Here is a 16,772-nt window from a genome sequence, read left to right on the forward strand (position 1 = left end):
AGAGCTTTCAAATTACACGTGTGTATTTCTTGTGACGAGAGGTAAAAGATAAATGTGTATTCCCTTTTTCCCTTTTTTCAAGACCCTCCTTTGGGTACCAACATTTTTGAACTCTTGGCATTGGAATTTGATTTGCATTTGAGGAATCTTTAACCTTTGGCATGAGCTGGCATAAGGGGGTTTCACTATTTCACAAACACATCTTTTTTTAATGTCAGATTTAGTCTGGATGACTTCTTCCTCTGGTCACGATAATTAAACCTAGCATATATACATGCTTCTTATTATCAATTCATTTCTCATGACCTTGACCCAATGTCTTTCGGATATGATTAAAGTCTTCTTTTTTTATTTTTTGGTTTGTTCGATGTCTGTGTAATGAAAGGTCATATATACTTGACACAGAAAGATTATAGACAGTTACGGTGTTCTCCTGAAAGAAATAAAATTGATCATTGTAAAAATTAACTGTGTCCCCATTATAACTGGATCGCTATAGAGGTATTGTGTTTCAGGAATATATGAAATTTTGTCCTGTATGTTTGTATATACTGAGAGACACAATATATTGCATTAAGAATTGAGTCTATAATATAAATACTAGTATATCCGCAGTGTTAAAGAAACACAGATGTTCCAGTATGGCAGCTCAAGGCCAAGGATAAAGTTTTTTTTCAAATGTAGGTTAAACTTCAATGTCAAGAGCTAGCTCAAAATGGTGATATCCAATGAAAGGTCTTGTCGCAAGGAATACACGTAAGCACATGTACGTGTAATATTAGGCCTTTCAACTAATTTTTTCAAGTTGCACATATGGAAAAACCATTTGATTAATAGATTTTTAGGTGCATGAAATTATCAATTTAAAGTGTATTCTATACATACATTTAATATAAATCGTTAGAAAATTAAATAGTTTTTAATTGATTTGTGTGATGTTGAGTTTTAAGGACAGGTAACTCAAGTGTGAAAAACGTCATCACCAAATTACCGATTTATGAATTATGGTTTATAGGAATGGCATATAGGCTGCTTCATTTTGTACTGTTACATGTACATGTATATAACCAGAAGGGTTCTTTTGGACACAAAAGGGTTGACCAAAACAAGGAGAATACTCTACCTAGAATAACGGGATTAAAATGAATGGGAAACTGACTATATTCAAGATTTATAACTCTCTCTGACAGGTGCTCTGAGGAAGAAAATATAATGTCATGTGTTATGGGTGCATTGATGTGCTTCTTGTATCAAGATATATATTTCTACAATAAAATGCAATGATTATGCAATGTTATCTACAAATAGCATTTATTCTTGTTAAAACTTTTTTTGACTTAAGAGAGATCCCCTGATGTTTTTAGACGATTTTTATTTCGTAATTACGAAATTTTATTTCTCTCAATTTTTAGATTTCTCATACCATGTCCTATACAAGCCACCGTACATACTGCGGAGCTTAAGTTGCTTTTTGAATTGTTTATCAAGATTGATAAATTAAACAATTAACTTTATTAAAATTCCCAATTTAAAGAAGAATTACGTAAAGTCATTATACAGCTATTTGCACACGGTTATACAAAGATCTAACGTATTTCTTCTAAAACTGTCGGACTCTCTCTCTCTCTCTCTCTCTGTAGAATAATTAGTGTCATTATGCCCTCTAGATATGATGTTCGGGATGATTACATTCCTCTTCTATTTAAGTTCACAAACCAGCATTGATCAATTTGTCCGTAAGATAAAAGTACCTTAAAAGCTTTACAAACTTTCTAAAGGACGTGCGAGCGACTGTTAACGCTTTTCAAAACACCCCAAGACTTTTTATTCTGTTTGTATAAATGATTGTTGATAGATCAACGAAACTAGATTTACTGGTGAAGCGTCTTTGGAGGTCCGTTGTGCTAAATAATTGTATTAATAGTGGTTAACAATAATTTTAACTGTGATCAAACTTCCGGGCGGATATGTTTGCTAAAATCCTTAGGAACCGTTTACTAAATGCTTTATTATGTGCATAGTTCATTAAGGTTTTAAATAGCGGAAATTTTTTTATTATGAACACACTGTGGACAGAAGATTGTGAAGTCAACAAAGCTGTGAATAAATTTTATTTGTTATTCTGAGGACTGAAATTAGGTTCTGTGGTTTGGAATTAGTCTTTCAATTAAAATCCTCAGCCGCAATTATGAATTTTAACAAGGATGTGGGACTCATCATCAATATTTTTATTATTATCACACCTGCCATGACACATGGGTATGAATTAACAGTTCTCCACACAAATGATGTTCACGCGAGAATTCAGGAGATGAACGCTTTCGGTGGACAGTGTTCCTCTGGAAGTTCTAATTGCTTTGGCGGAGTGGCCAGAATAAAGACAAAAGTCGAGGAGCTCCGAAGGGAACATCGGAATACTCTCCTTCTGGACGCTGGGGACCAGTACCAGGGGACACTCTGGTTCACGCATTATGGAGGATACGTTACACACACTATGATGAATCTCATCGGTTACGATGCCATGGTAATTGCATTTTTTCAGACAATCTAAGATGTATGCATTAGGAATGAAGGTGGGTTTTGGGGTGGACCTTTGGGTAGATGTCCAACAAAGTAATTTTTGCAATTTAGTGTATAAAAAAAAATGAATAGTCGCTGTAGAACGATTTTTGGAGCCCCCCCCCCCCCCCCCAATGCACACAGTACATAATGTTGACGATATTCTCCGAATATTTAGTGGAATTTTGTGTAATATCTCCCATTTATAAGAATTTTTTTCCTCCACAAAATCTGGGAAAGATATCGGATTTTATTAAGATACATCACACTAACATTATATTTATCTTAACATGTGATACAGGCTATTACACACAGAGCGTTCGTTACGGAAGTAACGCAGATTATACACGGTATTATACAAAGTACTATAATGCACGTTCGCACACAATATCCGTATTAACTATAATACAATACCTCTGTGTTAAGATAAAGAGAACAAAATCAAAATATTTTCTTCCTGACATTCAGTATTTTAAATAGAAATGTACAATATGTATACATGCATGTTACTCGCACATGCTCCTTTTTTATATGTGTATATGGTAAAATAAATCAAAAAAGGACAATAAATTAATGAGATTTTAATTTTGTAAAGATGTTCCTTTTATTGGTAACCTGGAGACAAAACTGTGACACTGTCAGCTTAAACTAGATTTAAACACCCCCACCCCCACCCCTCTCAAAATATACATTTTTGCATCATAGCAACAAATGCATGTATATTGTAATTACATGTATAATTAATGTGCTTCTATTATATACAAATTTCTATGATACCCCCTTTCCTGTCTGCAGTGAACTTAAAGTGAATTTTTAAAAATAATTTATTTTTTCTTTATCCCAAAGACTCGGATGAAACGGAGTATATGAGAATGAACAAAACGAAAATTATTTCGAAATGGAATTATTTTGTCGAGTGCACGCGCACGTGCCTTACAGATTACAAGCAAAAAAAAAAAAAAAAAAAATTAATGGGTCATTGTAAACTCGATACTTGAAAGGTTCTTTTTATCTTGAAAGATATAGCTAGCTTACAAATTTCTTAAAGATAAACTTGTAAAAGTTTTCAATCCTGTCAAAAACTTCTACCAGTAAAAGGTCATCTGAGGTTGGAATGCAGTGCTAGAAAGCTCAATCTCTGTTCTGAGAAAAAAAAAATCACATGACCTGTGTCAATTGAGATTAAGTTATATCTGATTCCCACATCACATGAATGACGTATAGCATATTGTTCAATGTTTACAGTGAAGTGTGTATATATAACTTCTTGCAGAATAAAATATTGAATAAAATAAACTCCGTTAAAATAAATACTGTGAATGCCTTCACTCCGGGTGTTTGATAAAAAAGGAATATACTAAAAGGTTCCTTAGAACTCAGTCGATTTAAAAAAAAAAGGGGGGGGGTTTACGTATTTTTTAAGCGAACTTAACGGTTCATGTATATCGAAACACAAGAACGACTTTTAGAAATATTTATATACTGGGGTGGGTGAGGGTATATACATAAACTTTGAGATATTATTACTAAACCACATTTCTCCAATAACTACACAATTCATATTCAGGGAAAAAAAACCTTTTTTTAAGCATATCGAACTAAATTTAATAATCATTGTGTAAATAATTTTGTGCAGACTTGTATTTAAATTAAATGCCAACCGCGTAATGTAGTTCTCCACTATATGGTTAATACTGCTTCCATCCGTCCTATCTTTTAATTAGATGCATAATAATTATCAAATACCTATTATTAAAGATTAATACTAGTACCTTGCCTAAAGTGAAAAGTTCTAGTTCAATTTATTCTCTCACTCTCAAACCACTTAATTATGCATAAGATTTTTCTGTTACAATACTTTTATGCAGATATTTTTCCCGACATTCTGGGAAACAAATGACATTCTAGAATGTAATGACACTCGGCTGCATTTTGTCCCTTATTAGATGCATACTGGATATATGGCATATTCTCTCATTTTTTTTTTTGGAAATTCCACACCATCACCCAGACTAAACTGGAAGACGATGATTTGTTGTTCTGTTAAAAGGAAATGGGCGAACAAGGCGTGCAGAATGCCTAGAAAGCTTCGGATGTATACATGTAAAAATCATATACAATTTGTAAATTTGGAATTCAGAGTAAAGTTCTTTTATTGACATTAATGAAATTATGACAAAAAAAACTTTTATGCGGAAAAAAAATTCTTGGCGAAAATTATTATATAATTAAAAAAATAAATTGATATTGTATTCTCGGAGATTCGAACCCTAGCACTAAAAATCCCGAGAATCATTTGTCTTTGAAATTAACAAGCTTTGTTTCAACGCGAAATGTAATAACAACGCAAAGTGTAATAAACCAGGATTATTGCATTTTGTGTTATTACAATTTGCGTCGAGATCAGCGCAAAATGTAAAAACAAACTTTTTAGGATTATTACATTTTGCGTTATTACAATTTGCGTCGAGATCAGCTTAAAATGTAACAACGCAGGATGTAATAACACGATTTTTGGATTATAACATTTTGCGTTATTACATTTTGCGTCGAGATTAAGCAAAATGCAACAACGCAAAATGTAATAACACACTTTTAAGTCAATCAGGTTGAGAACAATTTTCAATTGAGTAGTGGATGAAGAAAAAAAAAAGGAAAAATTAAAACAAAAGGAAAACTAAACATATGCTAATTCTTTCATTAGATCTGATTTCATTATATATTGATTTCATTAGCCATTTAAAATTAGTTGATATCCAAATCATAAGTATTACAAATTAGAAACGCGCATGCTCACGTATGTGTGTGTGTGGGGGGGGGGGGGGGATTTCATCAGTGTATCAGTTTGCTTTTGCTTTTTGATAGGCACATGCCTGAAATTTAGAAAAGAAATATATTTATTTTTACTGGCAGTGTAAATATAGCGGGAAGGGGGTTTCTTGACAATTAAGATTTCATTCTGTTTTACAAATCATGTGCATTGCAGACCAGCAAAAATAAAATTCTCTCTCTCTCTCTCTCTCTCTCTCTCTCTCTCTCTCTCTCTCTCTTCAACAATGTAATGGATATTTTCTGCATGTGCATAAAAATACAATGATCAACATACGAGTAACCCCTGCCCCCCACTTCTCCTCACCAGACACACACACATGCGCTTCTAATTTGCTAACCAATGTACACATGTACGTCGTACATGCATATCAAGAGCTTTTAATGGACCCATGGTCAATCTTTGGTAATCAAGAATGTCAGTGTTGGATACATAATACAGACTGATTTATAAGTAGACATGTCAATCAAAGTTAAGTTAATGTTTTATAAGTATTCAATAAAAATATTAGAAACAGCGTTGAAAAAATTAAACAATTAGATTTTGTAATATCCGTAGAAGCCGTAACGTTAAACTTTGTCTCATGGTCATAGATATGTCTGTCTATTTAGTGAAGCGCGTTTCCCTATCGTTATATGTTTCAATCAATTTTGTGATGTTTCGCGTTGAACACAATACAAAAAATAATACTATTTTTTTAAATTACATTTTGTTTTATTACATTTTGCGTTGTCCGCAATGCAAAAATTAAGTAACGCAAAATGTAACAACCAAAAAGTGCATTATTACATTTCGCGTTAATCCCAACGCAAAATGTAATAATCCAAAAATCGTGTTATTACATTTTGCGTTATTACATTCTGCGTTGATCTCGACGCAAAATGTAATTATCCCAGTTTATTACATTTCGCGTTGTTATTACATTTCGCTTTGTAACAAAGCTTACCATTACGCTTCATATATACAGCTCATAACAAATATCGGCATTTAAATCAGGTTTGTGATATGACCCTTGACTAAATGGACTTCAAGTAATTCTCGGAAAGACACGAATGTTGTGTTATAAAAGTGTAAATTAAAAGTATTATAATGGGTCTTTGCTCCATGTTTTTAAAGCAAAAAATGTATATTATCATACTTCGAGGATAAACCTTCAGAAAAATGGAGCGAAGACCCACTCATATGGGAAAATTGTATATGAGAAAATGATCATTTTTGTCCTCTTTGGTGTGTATACTATTTCATAGATAAAAATTTTCAATCTTTGTGAGATTTTTGCAAATTGTGGAGATTATACATGAAATAAACGTTAATGTTAATAATACGAAATATCAACGAATTTTTTGTTATAATTGAGATTTAATTTTTCGTCTTCTTATTTGTCGCAACATAGGCGTTAATTGTGTTCGCCTTGTTCGTCCATCTTCTTTGACTAAAATTCAATTCTTTTTTAAAATAAGGAAATATTTTAAATATTTTTTAAATCCAAATTCTGTTTTGTCGATACCATATTTATCGGACCCATAGAAATATAGCTATCCCTTTGTCATTTCAGTATGTACTGATCAATGACATTGTTCAACTATATAGTTTTTAGCCATTTACAAAATTCATAATTGTTCGTTCCACACGTTTTAAAAAAACTCACAAAGTTCAATATATTATCTTTCAAGTATTGCCCCCCCCCCCCTCCAAAAAAAAAAGCTTTGCCGTCTTGAGCAATAACCTAAAACAGTAAACTGACATAACTTATTAGGCCGTATTATTCTTGAGTAGTTCTTGGCTCTGTAATTCTTCTTCAGTTTTTACAGACGTTAGCCCTACAATATTAAAGACAAAACATGGGGGGGGGGGGGGGGATAAACACATATTTTAATGTCTGCATGCAACAAAAAACATTGCTGTTTGATATAAAAATATAGATTCATTGAAACATTTCTTAGAGATTTTTAGAAAAATTAAAGTGTCAGTTTCATTTATTGCAATTTTCTTAATTTGTTCGATTGGAGAATTTTTTTAAAAATTGAAAAATATTAAAAAAAAAAAATGCCGGGTTAAGTCGAACGGAAATTAGATCACCAGAAAATTATCCCCCTTGCCTTGAATAGCAATCAACCAATGAACTAATTGAAAATTTTCACGTCATGCATTTTTCTACCAATTACAAAAGAAAGAAATACATAGTCCTGAAGACTGAATTATACTTCAACTCTGTACACTGGCTGATTAATAAAACATGAAAGCCAAGGGTTCACATGCCATTGATTTATTATACGAAACTGCTCAAATAAATAGAATGCGGTTGCACACCCCTGTTTTTGCACGTACATTATGCATATATATGTGCCCTCCAATTTAAGAATTCGGCATTTGGGATTACTATATGAAATTAATACCACTTAGCTTATTCGAAAACACATATTGTAACGTAAAGAGTATCCCTCTTGGGGTACTCTTTGTGGTCCTAGAAGACATGAAAAAGTACAAGATAACTTCAGCTTAAACGTTATGGTCTTTTAAAAATGATCCTTCTACATACTAAAGTTAAAAAAATCTGGTCAGTTGAGTAATTGACATGTTTCGTTTTTTCCATAATCAAAAGGTGATCTATAGTAGCTTCAGTTCTCTACCCAGGTACACCCCCCACTGGCAATAAAACATCTACATTTCGAATACAAATATCAGATATAAGACTTGTGTCTCAAAATCAAGCTGCATAGTGAAAAAACTGACAGTCCATGATTTATGTATTTTTTCGATGCTTTCTACATGTCGCTTTATACATGTACCCCTCTCTACAGGTCAACACCTGTCTGCACTATTGTCATGCAAAGTTTGAACTATTAAAATATGCCCGGCAAATGCATGGGTAACAACATGGTGAGTGACTAAATACAATATCCCCCCAATTTTAAAAATAGTTTTCTTTATTTTAACATATACCTATAAATATAACTCTTTCACGGTGAGTTTAGGTCAGTATTACAGCACTAAATATTCCTTTCTCGCGGGTCCTTAGGAGGCAATTTCAGTTGGTGGGGGTGGGGTGGGGCAAACTGAATATTTCGGTCTTGAGGAGCACTACCAAGCATTAATTGCTTAACAAGCAAAAAAAGTTCATCAGACGATTTTACTGAGGGGACACAAACATACAGTTGCTGTGTATTCTATAGTATACTATATATCGGCAAAATTATTGGGGACAGCCCCCTTCCCCGTGCCCCCGGTTCCTACGGCTATGTTTCTACTTATCCCAGTGCTCCATAGATTACTTTACTTTAATATTTATTCAGGAATCTAAATGGATTGGGTAACAGGCAGTGCTTATAAATACCCTTTCCATACAAAAAAGCTGCAGGTTTGCATCTCGCCATGCAATCCAAATTTCACTGGGATCATTTATTCCGATATTTTCAGACCAGAACTGAAAGTTTATGAACTTTATATCTTGGATAGGCCTTGGGAAATCACGAATTTGACAACAATATTGACGGTGTTCTACCATTACTCCAGAACGCAAACTTCACCATTCTCAGCGCCAACATCAATTTAGAGACAGAAGCCCGGATCAAACCTTATGTATCTAAAAGCTACGTCACAGAAGTGGGAGGGGAAAAGATCGGGGTTATAGGTTATACAACAAAAGACACGCCCATGATATCTCAGCCTGGTGAGTTTATTTATTTAATTAATTTACATATTTATTTATTTATTTAATATTTATGTATTTATTTTTTAACAAACGAACGATTAAAAGTTAAACACAGCACAAAATTAACTGAATGACACGAAGAACATGATTTTTTTTTAAAATAAAACTTGTCTTATCATGTTCCTTGTAATTTTTTAAAATTGTATAAAGTCTTTAAGTTTCATTTCCACCGCCATTCAGGTTCTGTGACGGTGGGTGCTTTGTACTGCACTCGGCTATTATAGTGTTATTGTCACACTTTTTTTTTCGTTCGACAATAAGACCTAATAAATGGCAGTATATCCGCGATGAATTTGACTGATAGAAACAAATTTTCTTAATGATTCCCGTTGAAAATACCTCCCCCCCCCCCCGAATTTTCCTTATGCAGATGAGTTTAAATGCCTCCGAGTGTGTAATTTATTATTTATAATTAAGTCTTGCATAAATTATCAAATTATTATTTATAAACTATCGAAAATTCTGTCTAAGTACTCTCAGTCCTTTGATGAAATTCTTCGTTGGTTGCTAGCTTCAGTCTAGTTGAGTTTCAGCATCCGCAGCATAAAGTAAGCATCCAAAGATACAGCATCAATGAAAGGATGGTCCAATGTACCGCTACCAAAATTTTAAAGTGGAACTCCAGCGACGGGACAAAGTTTTTAAAAAGCTCTTTTCATTTTTGCAGAAGTGAACTAAAAACTAATATCTAATAAAAGAGTGGAACAAGTTTTAAAAAAGTTATCTTGATTTTTCAAACTGGTCTATTCTCTCTCTTGATAAGAAATCAATCATATTTTTAATGACGAAACTTAAGCCGACGTCAAATTGACAGCTCGTTTAAATGATTGTCTTCCGATAACAGAGTTCATGTTGTCCATTAGATTATTAGAAAGCAGCAGGTGCTTTCTCTGTTTGCTTCCATTATCTTTGGTTTTTAACAGCCATTCTTGTACGGAGAGGCATACATTTTATTAAATAGCTTGTAATTAGTTCGTAGATTAATGAAAAACTTAAAATAGACCAAATATATGGCTTTTATTCTGTTCACAAAATAATTCAAGGATGAATTTACAAATGTAGAGCAGAGCTATTATGTTAAAAAAATAACTTCCCTAGATATTTTTCATTAGTAAATGACAATTACGGCTGTGTAGAATAAGTTTTACGGCAATCAATCCATAGTATGGACTTCAATATCTTAATGGTTGCTGTTTTAATTAACGTTCAATGTACACTAAATGTATAAGTAATCCCACTGCTGTAGAAAATGAATTTCATAAATTGTTAAAAATTTATATTACCTTCCGAAACCGTATTTATTAGTAGACGTTTGTTCATTTAACTAGGGATGTGCGATTTTATCGGTATACCGGTATATCATGATTTTTAATTATTGTGTGATACGTATCGTGATACGGAGACTAAAATATCATTTTTTAGGTACATAGTTATAAGTTCCAGGAATTATTGATTTATTGGTTCAATCTTTTAAATTACATTTACAGGAAGTGTAAAAAATGTTGAAAACGGTAAAAGAACGACATCCTAGAATCCAAAATTACTTGATATTATGTAAATAAAAAAATGAAAAAAGTGGTTATGTTTTTCCAGCATATCTTTCGGAAAAATTATGAATATATTCTTTAAAATCACTGTAAAAATTGCTCGTAAAAATATCATGATATTATCGTGATTTTTTTTTTTTTGGGGGGGGGGGGTCGTGATATATCGCGATACGAAATTTTTGTCGATACCCATCCCTACACTTAACACATAAAACAAAGGATAGACGTGATAATTGTTTTGTACTGAGAAAAGCTGCCCTCAGCTATCCCAGTTTAAATACATAATACTGGTATTATTTCTCAACCTATATTGTACTTATTTTAAGAATTAAAGCTTTAAAGCTATAGAAAACAAACAACATGGTAACATATGCTTATAGGTGTCATTATAAATAACTTTCCCTCTTTTGTCCCCCCTTTTTTAAGGAAGCCTGAAATTTGAGGATGAGGTGACCTCCATCCGTGCCGAGGTCAAGAAGTTAGAAAGTCAGGGAGTCAATAAAATCATCGCTCTGGGTCATGCCGGATTTTCTGTTGACACAAAAATCGCTAACCAGGTAGAGGGCGTTGACGTCGTAGTTGGAGGACACACCAATACATTTCTATACAAAGGTGAGGGATACAGGCGCGGATCTGTTGTTTTAACGAAGAAGACTTATGTGCTGAATGGAATCATTATTATTGTATAATAGATCTGTAATTATATTTGGAAGAACTTTTGTATTTCTTAAGAATTGATTATGATTTTGTTCGTGAAAAAGCATATTTTTTGTAATTTGATTTGGGTCGTGGACATCAGCGTGGGCTGGTAGAGAACCTGACTAGTGTCTTTCACTAATTAACAATTTTCTATTGCCAATGAGTACAAGTCATGTACTCATTGGCAATTGAAAATTGTTAATTAATGAAAGACACTAGTGACGCAGGTGTCCAGGGTTCGATTCCCGGTCCAGCCAAACATTTTTCCCTTTCCAAAACTACATTATTTGGTACCATTGCCCTCCTCTGAACTTGCAGATCAAAGTCCTGTCAGGGGTAAAAATAACTGGGTTGTGATTTAGAGGACGAAGACAATTTAAGGAGGGGGAATGTAAAGGACGGGCATTGGATTTGGCCTTGGTAGCTCAGTGGTAGATCACTTGACTTGTGATGCAGTGGTCCCTGATTCAATTCCCGATTCAGTCATACATTATCTTGTGTCATGTTACATATTAATAGTCTGTTTGAAATTTATTTATTTATGACTATAATTGTCATATACAAATTTTGAATAAAAATATCAAAATATTTTTTAGAGGACATTACCTGTCACAATAATTTTGGTCACTGTCTATAATATAGTTTTTGAGCTTTCCGTAATAAAGACCTTCAGTCTTCAAGCAAGCTGAAGATGTAAAAATCAAAAGTAATTATCATGTATATGCTTGATTTGAATTGAATTTAAAGACAAATATTGGTTTTCTTTGCAATTTCCCTTTTCCTACTGGACACTTTAATTAATGTGCCTAACTACCATTGACAAAAAGCTTATTTATTCCAGGCACAGCGCCATCTGTTGAGAAGCCCGTAGGTGAATATCCTCACGTGATTGAGAAATCGAATGGGGAGAGAACTCTGGTGGTTCAGGATTATGCATTCGGAAAGTATCTAGGTTTTTTGCAAGTCGAATTCGATAACAACGGAAAAGTAGTTTCTTTTGGCGGAAATCCAATCATTTTGAACAACTCAGTGGCAAAAGGTAAGGAGTAGTCGTGCACTTTCAAACAAAGCCAAAAAGAAAAAAGAAATACTTTTCAGTGACAAAAAATAAATTTAAGGAACATTTCATGCACAGAACAGAAATATTTCAACTGGAACTCAGGAAACTTTTTACTTAAGTGTTATGAAAAAAATTAATTTTTTATCAATTATTTTTTGAAAATCAACACAACTACATTTTAACTTATTTTTTTTTTAAAATACAAAGGTCAAAGATAATTTTAACATTTTATATGAAGATGTTCATCCTCATCTAAATACGAAATTAATTATATAAACCGGACTGAGTGAACCTTTGTATTCAGTATTGCGCGCACACATTTAATCAAGGCCTTTAATCAAAACAAACAAAAAACAAACAAATAAAATTATTAAACTATTTATTGCAAGTATTTATGCGTGAAATACACATACACTTGTACTATATCTCTATGCATGTGTGTAAATTTGCACCTACAAAACTCCACAAGACTTTCAAAAATTCATGATTATTTGTAATAATTAGATACGAATTAAAACGTACGATGTCAAGTCACACGAATAAAACGTCTAAATTGCCGAAAAATTCTATATATTCAAACATTTACACAAGTAACTTCGGATATAAAAAGAAGTCCCTTGAATTTCTAATATATAAATTTTGATCCTCCTCCTCTCCCGGATAGTAAAAATGAGTTTTCTTGTATGTAGATAGGACTTGCCCGACAGTATCCAAATTTCAATCAAAGATATGGAAACTGAATATTCCTCATCCAACAGTAATTTACAGTAAAACTCACATTTTTTTCTATGTTTCTTCCAGATACGAAAGTTCAGAATATTGTAGATAATCTTTTCCTTGAAATTGAGAACGCCACAAAGAAAGTGATTGGTAGATCACTGGTTAAGATGGAGGGTAATAGGGCGGTGTGCCGACTGAGGGAGTGTAACATGGGTAGGTATAGCGGTCAGACATTGGACATTGTAATATAGTGTAGAGGGACTAGTAGGGCGGTGTTCTGACTGAGAGAGTGTAACATGGGTAGGTATAGCGGTCAGACGTTGGACATTGTAAATAGTGTAGAGGGTAGTAGGGTGTGCCGACTGAGAGAGTGTAACATGGATAGTTTTAGCGGTCAGACATTGGACATTGTAATATAGTGTAGAGGGACTAGTAGGGCGGTGTTCTGACTGAGAGAGTGTAACATGGGTAGGTATAGCGGTCAGACGTTGGACATTGTAAATAGTGTAGAGGGTAGTAGGGTGTGCCGACTGAGAGAGTGTAACATGGATAGTTTTAGCGGTCAGACATTGGACATTGTAATATAGTGTAGAGGGACTAGTAGGGCGGTGTTCTGACTGAGAGAGTGTAACATGGGTAGGTATAGCGGTCAGACGTTGGACATTGTAAATAGTGTAGAGGGTAGTAGGGTGTGCCGACTGAGAGAGTGTAACATGGATAGTTATAGCGGTCAGACATTGGACATTGTAATATAGTGTAGAGGGTAGTAGGGGGTGTGCCGACTGAGAGAGTGTAACATTGGTAGGTATAGAGGCCAGACAATAGAGAAGAGTAATATAGTGAAGAGGGACTAGTAGAGCTACACTGAGAGAGTGTAATATGGTTCATGGGTATGTAGACGTCAAAACTGTAAACAAAACTATATTATGAATGTAAAGATGTTTCTTTTTTATTGTTTCAGGAAATTTGGTGGCTGATTCCTTCGTGCACATGAATCTAAGAGATGCTGACACTATCAACTCTACTCGGGTATTTATAGCCCTGGTTAACTCCGGATCCATAAGGTCGTCGTTTGAAAGAGGTAAGAATGATATTTTCAGATTTTGATATGTATATAATTAAATATATTTCATTATAATTTTGATGATTTTTATCCATCATATCAAATAGACTTACTCCTCAATGAAATGCCCAACAATTGCTTTTAATAGATATTTCTTCTTTGAAAAAACCCAGGAAGGTTTTGACTCCATTTAGGGAGTATACCATAAGTCGTTCCTTAGTTGTTTTGGACATGCACCTTTCTGATTATATCTCAAGCTGGAATAAAATACTTTCGTAAATAATGAAAATCTGAGTCATACTTGATCAAAAGCAAGTGTTTGATAAGATTTTCTGTTGCACTCAAAATTTTAATAATCTGCATGAATGCTTTAAGAAAATCTTGCTTGGTCAAAGTGCAATAAAAAAAAATTATTTTGAAATATCTTATTGGAATGGTTTTCAGGATCCATAACTTTGGGAAATGCAATAGAAGTCCAGCCGTACAGAAATACGATGGACACCATACAACTTCCGGGTCGGAACTTACGTCAGGCACTAGAGTACAGTGTGACGTCATACGACGAAGAGGACCCGGATGGTGGATTTTTACAAATATCAGGTATGAACAGATTTTTCTTTTTAAAAATTACATTCAATTATTCAGATATACTTAGTATTCAAAGACTGTAATGAACTCAAGCGTACAGAACGTTTACCGTGTTCTCTACATGTACAATAATTGTCTCAATGGTTTTATACGATGAACATGGTTTTAAAGTAAAAAGAAGATTCTTTACTGATTTTAATTAAACAGGCATAAGGGTGAAATACAATCTACAGAAACCAGAAGGTCAAAGGGTTGTAGATGTGAAAGTTCTGTGCTCGGAATGTGAAGTTCCGGAATTTGTTTCCTTAAAGGATGAAAAACTGTACGACATTGTTCTATCCAACTTCCTGTTAAATGGAGGTGACGGCTACACAATGATTAAAGACAACGCTATACAGAAACACGTTGTGGGTGAGTGCATCAATGGCTGATTATTCTTAATCAAATTAACACAGCCCCCTTTTGTAAGTGTTTTTATCACTGTACAAGTGCACCTGTGACCTTGCTTTGAACTTAAGTTCAGTCAAAACAATTTTCAATTATAGGGGAGGACCATATTTGACTCTGAGAAGGGGGGGGGGGGGTGGCAGATTTTTGAAATAAATCTATTCTCGAAAATGTTGGAAATAAATAATATGTCCTCGACTGGCAAGAAAATTAATCTGTATCCTTTACTTGTGCCCCCCCCCCCCCCCCGAGAGAAATTTGGAGTTTGGCACCCCCCCCCCTTGTTTTTTGTTTGTCAGACTTTTTTTAGTGAAGAAGAAAATAAATAATCTTTCCTTCACCAATTTTAAAGTTAATAATCTGACTCGGAAAAATTTGCTAGCCCCCCGCCATCCCCACGAATCAAATGATCGTCCTATAAAAACCTATATAAACTGGTAAGATTTCGTGCATGACATCCACTTATGTCATCTTAATCTAAAGGTGTGTTTGGGGTGGGGGTGGGGGTACAAGTTCTTAATAAGACCAATACACAGTTCATTTTTTTTCTTGGCTTAATGTTTTGATACGGAGCAAAAATGTGTAGTTCATATTTATATCACATATGGTGTATTTCTATCATGATGGCGAGTAGTCTATAAATTTAATTTTTATGGTTTAAAGGGATAATAGATCTCGGGACACTTGAATGAATCATTAAAAAAAAACCCAAAAACTCCCCTTTAAATAATTTCCTAGATTTCCTTTTTCACCTGCCTCAATCTTGATAGTATAAAATATGTATAGTTCATAGAAATACTAGTATAAAGTAGTACTTGTCTAATCCGGATGTTGTATATTACGAAATCTTGCCTAATACGATGTAAACATGAAGTCCCTTTCAGTAATTTCAATTATTTAAAATGTTGTATAATCCGGAATGTTGTCTAATCCGGCCAATTTCTTTGGAACCAGTGGTGGCCGGATTAGACAAGTTTTACTGTAGTAGTAATTAAGTGTCTGCTGAAAAAAAAGAGTACTTATTGATGAACCATGAGGACACTCGATATCCTTTTTAAGCTGGAATAACTTAACATTCTTTCTTGTTTATTTGAAGGTATTCTGGACACAGATGTATTTGCCGAATACATAAAGCTGATGTCCCCTTTAACCACTGGTCTTGACGGGAGAATTGAAATGGTTGACGACAACGGATGTGACGATACTTCCGGCGGAAGCAGATTTATATCAAACTCTTTTCTTTTAATTGAAACTTTAATTCTAGTCTGTGCAGTTGTAACAATCTGAGAGAGAGAGAGAGAGAGAGAGAGAGAGAGAGAGAGAGAGATCTTTGTTCCTTTTTAGTTCTACTGGTCAGACACCAGAAGAGCTTATGCATTAGTAAAGTGTGCGTCATTCCTTCCCTTCTTCTGTCTGTAAATATTTTTTTTTTCAAAATGCTACTCCTCTTACAGATTTTGTCTGATTTCAATAAGACTTGGTACAGAAGTAGACTATACTAAGATACATAATTCTAAATAGCGTTATTTTATTTTGACACAGTGTTG

General features: G+C 33.9%; 1 protein-coding gene across 1 annotated transcript; it reads left to right on the forward strand.

Annotated features, from left to right (window-relative positions):
- The first annotated feature begins 2,146 nt into the window (after positions 1 to 2,146).
- LOC133203251 (snake venom 5'-nucleotidase-like) lies at positions 2,147 to 16,512 on the forward strand. The gene is made up of 9 exons (XM_061339071.1): positions 2,147 to 2,524; positions 8,846 to 9,059; positions 11,075 to 11,260; positions 12,189 to 12,386; positions 13,209 to 13,340; positions 14,089 to 14,208; positions 14,635 to 14,790; positions 14,986 to 15,189; positions 16,322 to 16,512. The coding sequence occupies exons 1-9, from the start codon at positions 2,189 to 2,191 to the stop codon at positions 16,510 to 16,512; spliced, it is 1,737 nt and encodes a 578-aa protein (XP_061195055.1). The 5' UTR covers positions 2,147 to 2,188.
- Positions 16,513 to 16,772: the final 260 nt, after the last annotated feature.

Source organism: Saccostrea echinata, unplaced genomic scaffold (genome assembly GCF_033153115.1).
Source record: "Saccostrea echinata isolate AGI-Se365-2 ecotype Australia unplaced genomic scaffold, CSIRO_AGI_Sech_v1 ptg000049l, whole genome shotgun sequence".
NCBI classification, from domain to species: domain Eukaryota; kingdom Metazoa; phylum Mollusca; class Bivalvia; order Ostreida; family Ostreidae; genus Saccostrea; species Saccostrea echinata.

Excerpts from the sequence above, each read along its gene's own strand:
- LOC133203251 (XM_061339071.1), top strand. The coding sequence starts at position 2,189 with ATGAATTTTAACAAGGATGTGGGACTCATCATCAATATTTTTATTATT. Across the intron at positions 11,261-12,188 it reads CAATACATTTCTATACAAAG|GCACAGCGCCATCTGTTGAG; the intron begins GTGAGGGATACA and ends TATTTATTCCAG. Across the intron at positions 14,791-14,985 it reads TGGATTTTTACAAATATCAG|GCATAAGGGTGAAATACAAT; the intron begins GTATGAACAGAT and ends TTAATTAAACAG.